We start from the raw sequence: 6679 nt of genomic DNA, 5'->3' as shown, positions 1-6679 counted from the left end.
TGTTGTGTAGTGACGTGTCTGTGTTGAGTTTTTGTGTAGATTTAAAAATCGCCATTTTCATTATTATTATTAGTAGTAGTAGTAGTATTTTTATTATTATTGTTGTTGTTGTATATTCAGGTTAAAATTAACCATGTGATTTTTTTTTTTACGAAAAAGTAGAAAAATACAAAAAATATCATTATTCCAACTTTTAACTTCTTTATTTTTTTAATGTAAAAAATAATTCATTTAAATAACCCAATTTTTAAAAAAAAATCAAATGAACTGTATGTTTTTTTGTTTGTTTGTTTCTGTATATTTATTGAATTTTAATAAGACACAGTTAAATTACATTCAGAGCTACAATAATCGGAAAACAGGGCTAACAGTTACAGCAGTAAGTTTAAAGACTGTCTTAACAGCTTTCTTGTTATTCTGAATGAAGAATAGTTTTGATCTCTATTTTATTCTCTTGTTCAGGAATCCAAAGCAAAGGTTTGGTTTTACTGTGTTTATATTTATGTATATAATATTTAGGGGAAATGAAATTAATAATGTAATAATATTCTCTTGTCCTGTTTGAGGAGACTTTAGTGTCCTTACATGAGAGCAATGCCAGAAGAAATGAAACAGAAGAAGTCTCAGCAGATGTTTGACAAAAACAACAATTCAGATTAAAATCTTTATAATTTAAGAAGGAAGTGAGTGATGAGTAGCAGCTGTGTGTCATTTTTAAACTAATTTCCTTCTCTTTGTGTGATTGCTGGACTCCACATGGCACTTACATCTAAACCCTTCTAATGAACTGTATGTTTAAAAGTCCACACACAGCTTGGGTAAGGTTCACTGACGTCATACACCACGTGTACAATCCTGACCAATGAGCGGGCGAGAAAGAGGATGTGTCTCAAATCGCCCTTTTTCCTCCTAGTGAAGTGTAGAATCAGAAATAACCCTAAACTCTGCTGTTGTGTTATTAAATGACGAAAAAAATGAATAATGAAATTCTAATTCACTCAATTATGATTAGAAATAATTAGATTTAATAGAATGCACGTCTTTATTAGTACATAAACAACTCTTTCATTTTAAAAGCGGATGTTTATCCCATGACGATGGATCTTTAGATGTAAATCTATAAATCTTATTTATTTATTAATTATTTTAGAACTAGTCATACATTTTGAATGTGTTTGTGTGTTTATTTGTGTGTATTTTATCCGGAGGGGTTTTGAACACAGCCCTGGTGACGTCACACTTCCGGGTTCGGCGAGATCAAACCACAACTCGGACATGTTTAATCACGCTTTGTGTATTTCTCGGTTTATTTCTTTCTTTCTTTTTTTAAACTCTGCTTTAAATATCTGATGACATATTCCGGGGACTTTAGTGAAGTTGTCAGATTTGAAAAGGAATTATTTAACTGGAGAAAAAAGGGAAAAAAACAAACCCTTCCCCTCTGAGCCTCATCCTCTTTACCTTTATTTCTGTTCCTCTTTATTCCTGATGAAGGTGTTGTGTTGATGAACAAGCGAAGCTCTGCAGGGGTGTGTGTGTGTGTGCTGTGCGGGTTACCTGCAGTGGGGAAGTCCACACTCACACACCTCCTCTCTGATCACCTTCACACACACAGCTGGAGGACTTTTATCATCTCGTATGATGAGTTAATACCTGAGGAGGCTTTTCACTTCAGCACACCTGACAGAGGTGAAGATGATGATGATGATGAAGACTCATCTACACAGGTAACAGCTTTAAACACAGGCACTAACTCCCTGTGTGTGGTGCTGTTGTAGGAAATGAATCAAGTTCTTGTCACCCTGAAGCTGATTATTTTCCTCTGTGTGTTTAGTTAATCATGAAAGATCAACACTTTTATCCATTTAAAGTTACATTTAATGTTCGTGGAACGAGTTCGTTCCTGTTCTCACTTACGTTATAGCAGCTATAGACACTCGTTCCCTCGTCAGCCTCTCTTTATTCTCTCTCTCGACGTTAAAGCGTAAAGTCCTCTGTCCTGAAGATGTCTTTACCTCTGACACTGGAGACTCCTTCCATAAATGTTAAATAAACACATTTCTACTTACAGAAAACCTCAACAAGTTTTGAATCCGTTTACGCGGAGCGTCCGCCGTACACGTCCCTGTGTGTGAGCTGTTACCATGGAAACGATGACGCTGTCAGAGCTGCTGTTATAGAAAATTAATCAACTTCACCACATCAACGATTACACGTGTATTTTTAATCTGTACACGTCCCTGTGTGTGAGCTGTTACTATGGAAACGATAACGTATCAGAACGAGCGCATTAATATAAACCTGCAGTACTGTCAGAGCTGCTGTTCTAGAAAACTAATCAACACCTTCTGACCAATCAGAGTCCAGGATTCAGCATCGCCGTGGTGTAAGGAAGTGAAATAGTTTTTGGGATAGGTGTTGTATGTTTAGTTTGGAGCGTAAGAGGAAAGGTGTGTGACGCTAAACGCAGTCGAGCAGCCATGTCTGCTGTGTGAAGTTTGTTTCTATGGTAACGAGGAGCTTCGAGGCGAATGTAGCCGAGGAGTAAAGAAAAGAAAAACAGTTTGGATCAGTAACACACAGTTTTATTAACAAGACTTCAGTGTGAGTATGAGATGAGTTTATTTAATTAATGCTGTGTGTGTGTGTGTGTGTGTGTGTGTGTGTGTGTAGCAGGCGGGGTGGAAGCAGCACAGACAGGCCGTGTTGGAGTGTGTGGACGGTTTCCTGCAGGAGCTCAGTGCTGACACACCTCACACACACACCGGAGGAGGAGGAGGAGGAGGAGGAGGAAGAGGAGGAACAGGAAGTGTGTGTGAACGCTTTATACAGGCCATGGAGAAGCAGCAGATCCTCCCAGTGTTACAGAACACACACTCCGAACCTCAGCGACTCGTCCTGCTGCTCGACGACAACTTCTACTACCACAGCATGAGATACGGCGTGTACCAGCTCGCACGCAGACGTACACACTGCTACTACTACTACTACTACTATTATTATTATTATTATTATTATTATTATTCAAATATTTCTATCATTTCTAATGAAATGTCCAAGTAAAAAAAAAACAACCTGCAAACATGATTTGTCGCTTGTATCATTGTTTATTCCTTTATATTGATGTTTGCAGTTTTTTCTTAATTAAAAAAAAGAAATAAAAATAACAAACATGAATAAAACACAATAAAAAATGATATGAAATAAAAAAATAAGAAATCGTAGAATTAATAAATTAAAATGTAATACAATAATAAAACTAAAATATGACTTAGCGTAGTTTTAATCTATAAGAATTATTACGTTATTTATTACATGAAACGATAAATGAAAAGTATTCCTAATTAATTTAATTTCTGAATAGATCTGAAATCAGGAAATAAATGATTAAATAGATGAAAAGGTTTAAAATATTATTTATGATAAGTGTGTATGTTCTGAAACACACTCTGTGATTGGCTGCAGATGCGGTGGGCTTCTGTGAGGTGTACCTGCACTGTCCACTAGAAGTGTGTCTCCATAGAAACAGGGTCAGAGGTCAGCCAGTGTCGGATGATGTCATCACTGAGATGTCCAATCGCATGGAACCTCCGAACACTGAGAAGAATCAGTGGGAGAAGAACAGTGTTACTGTGGACAACACACACACCGTCACACACACACACCTGTACGACACACACACATCACACATCACAAACACACACACCTGTACGACACACACATCACACACACACCTGTACGACACACACATTACACACACACACACACACACCGTCACACACACACACCTGTACGACACACAGACCATCACACACACACAGCTGTACGACACACACACATCACACACACACACACCGTCACACACACACACACCGTCACACACACACACCTGTACGACTCACACACACCGTCTCGCAAACACACACCTGTACGACACACACACTGTCTCACACACACACCGTCTCGCAAACACACACCTGTACGACTCACACACACCGTCTCGCAAACACACACCTGTACGACACACACACTGTCTCACACACACACCATCACACACACACCTGTACGATTCACATACACTGTCACACACACCTGTACAATTCACACACACCTGTACGACACACACCTGTACAACACACACACCTGTATGATTCACACACACCGTCTCGCAAACACACACCTGTACGACACACACACAGTCACACACACACCATCACACACACTTGTACAACACACACTGTCTCACACACACTAGAACACAAACACACCTGTACAACACACACACCGTCACACACACACTATCACACACACACCTTCACACAAACACACCTGTACAACAAACACACCTGTACAACACACACACTGTTTAGCTCAGTAGAAGAACTCAGTGTATTTAAAATAAACAGTTTATCAGTCAGTGCAGCATGTAAATAAACTGATGTGTTAAAGTATTTGTGTGTGTGTGTGTTTATGTTTCAGACAGGAGTTGCTGCAGATGATTTCTTCAGCTGCAGAAAATCCTCTGAGTCCAGTTCAGGATGATTCAGAGCAGCGGGTAACACACACACACACACACACACACACACACACACAGAGTCTGATTTATTCATTTTGTTGTGAGTTTGTAACTGAATCTGCCTGTAATGAAACGTATTCAGTGTCACTCTCTCCTCCTCTGCTTTATCTCAATCTCTTCTGTTCTGTTGTGTAATACACACACACACCATACACACACACAATATACACACACACCATATACACACACACACCATACACACACACACCATATACACACACACACCATACACACACACCATATACACACACCATACACACACACACCATATACACACACACACCATACACACACACACCATATACACTATACACCATACACACACACACACCATACACACACACCATATACACACACACCACACACACACACACACCATACACACACACACCATATACACACACATCATACACACACATCATACACACACACACCATATACACACACATCATACACACACATCATACACACACACATCATATACACACACACCATACACACACACACCATACACACACACACACACCATATACACACACATCATATACACACACACCATATACATACACACCATATACACACACACACACACACACACCATATACACACACACACCATACACACACACACACACCATATACACACACACCATACACACACACCATACACACACACACCATATACACACACATCATACACACACACCATATAGACACACATCATATACACACACACCATATACACACATCATATACACACACACCATATACACACACCATACACACACACCATATACACACACATCATATACACACACACACCATATACACACACACATCATATACACACACACACCATATACACACACACACCATATACACACACACCATACACACACACCATATACACACACCATACACACACATCATATACACACACACACCATATACACACACCATACACACACACCATATACACACACACCATATACACACACACACACACTGTCTCTCTCTCTCTCTCTCTCTCTCTCTAACACACACACACACACACACACACTGTCTCTCTCTCTCTCTCTCTAACACACACACACACACTGTCTCTCTCTCTCTTTCTCTCTCTCTCTCTAACACACACACACACACACACTCTCACTCTCTCTCTCTCTCTCACTCCCCCCAGGAGGCAGACAGACAGCGCTGTGCCTGCAGTGTGGTGCATCAGGTGGATCAGGTGTGCAGGAGACTCGTTTCTCAGGCCATGGTGACGGCGAGAGGTAATAACAGAAAATTAATCAACACCCTCTGACCAATCAGAGTCCAGAACTCCTCAGCACAGTGGATTGTAATCGGTGTGTAATGGTGAGGTGTGTGTGGCGTGTTGTGTGTAGCGTGCACACGGAGCGGTGAGGAGCTGAAGGCGTTAGCGCGAGAGCTGAGTGAGGAGAAGAGTCGGTTCCTGCAGGAACTCAGAGCGCAGCTTCTCCAGCAGCTGGGACAGGACGAGTGTGTGTGTGTGGAGCGTGTGGTCGACGTGGCGACCGACACGTTTACACGCAGAACACGCGTGATGATGGAGCGACACGGCGTCTGCGTTCACGCCACATCCAGCTCATAATCACTGTGTGACAAACGCTGAATGCTTTTATTTAGAAAGAATAAAAGTTTATTGCAGTAAGAGATCAGAGTGTGAATGCGGTCACCGTCTCGCTGTGATTTTACTCCCTACAGCAATAACGAGACCTTTCATTCACGTCATTCATTTCTTTATTATTAATTACAGTAAGAGCCGAAAAAGACCTCATTTAATTCACTGTTTTATTATTATTTTATTATTAATTAACATAAGATGCTAAAAAAGATCTAATTTAATTTGCTTTTTATTATTACTTTTAATTATTAATTAAAATAAGTTACTAAAAAGATCTAATTTAAAATAACAATAAATGTTCATTAAATTAGATCTTTTTAAGTCTCTTATTTTAATTAATAATAAAATGATAAAAGGTTAATTATTATTAATTAAAATAAGAGATTAAAAAAAGATCTAATTTAATATTTATTTAATTATTGTTTTTTTATTAATTAAAATAAGACTAAAAAG

At 39.3% G+C, this 6679-nt stretch overlaps 1 protein-coding gene across 2 annotated transcripts; it reads left to right on the top strand.

The window, feature by feature from the left end:
* Nucleotides 1–1218: 1218 nt before the first annotated feature.
* LOC113527246 (L-seryl-tRNA(Sec) kinase) lies at nucleotides 1219–6523 on the top strand. Of its 2 annotated transcripts, none has more exons than XM_053238779.1 (6): nucleotides 1219–1727; nucleotides 2677–2965; nucleotides 3466–3667; nucleotides 4480–4555; nucleotides 5759–5852; nucleotides 5967–6523. In XM_053238779.1, the coding sequence occupies exons 1-6, from the start codon at nucleotides 1506–1508 to the stop codon at nucleotides 6191–6193; spliced, it is 1110 nt and encodes a 369-aa protein (XP_053094754.1). In that variant the 5' UTR covers nucleotides 1219–1505; the 3' UTR covers nucleotides 6194–6523. The 2 variants fall into 2 exon arrangements, with proteins under 2 accessions (XP_053094754.1, XP_053094753.1); XM_053238778.1 differs by having other exon boundaries at nucleotides 1221–1727; nucleotides 2674–2965; nucleotides 5967–6511.
* The last annotated feature ends 156 nt before the right edge of the window (nucleotides 6524–6679 follow it).

The sequence above is a fragment of the Pangasianodon hypophthalmus genome, chromosome 12, assembly GCF_027358585.1.
Source record: "Pangasianodon hypophthalmus isolate fPanHyp1 chromosome 12, fPanHyp1.pri, whole genome shotgun sequence".
Lineage (NCBI taxonomy): Eukaryota > Metazoa > Chordata > Actinopteri > Siluriformes > Pangasiidae > Pangasianodon > Pangasianodon hypophthalmus.
Note: the sequence above shows the minus strand (reverse complement) of the source record. Positions and strands in the feature narration are given on the sequence as shown.

Coding starts and splice junctions, on each gene's coding strand:
- LOC113527246 (XM_053238778.1), top strand. CDS start 1,506: ATGAACAAGCGAAGCTCTGCAGGGGTGTGTGTGTGTGTGCTGTGCGGG. Junction 1,728..2,673: donor ATGAAGACTCATCTACACAG/GTAACAGCTTTA, acceptor GTGTGTGTGTAG/CAGGCGGGGTGGAAGCAGCA. Junction 5,853..5,966: donor GGCCATGGTGACGGCGAGAG/GTAATAACAGAA, acceptor TGTTGTGTGTAG/CGTGCACACGGAGCGGTGAG.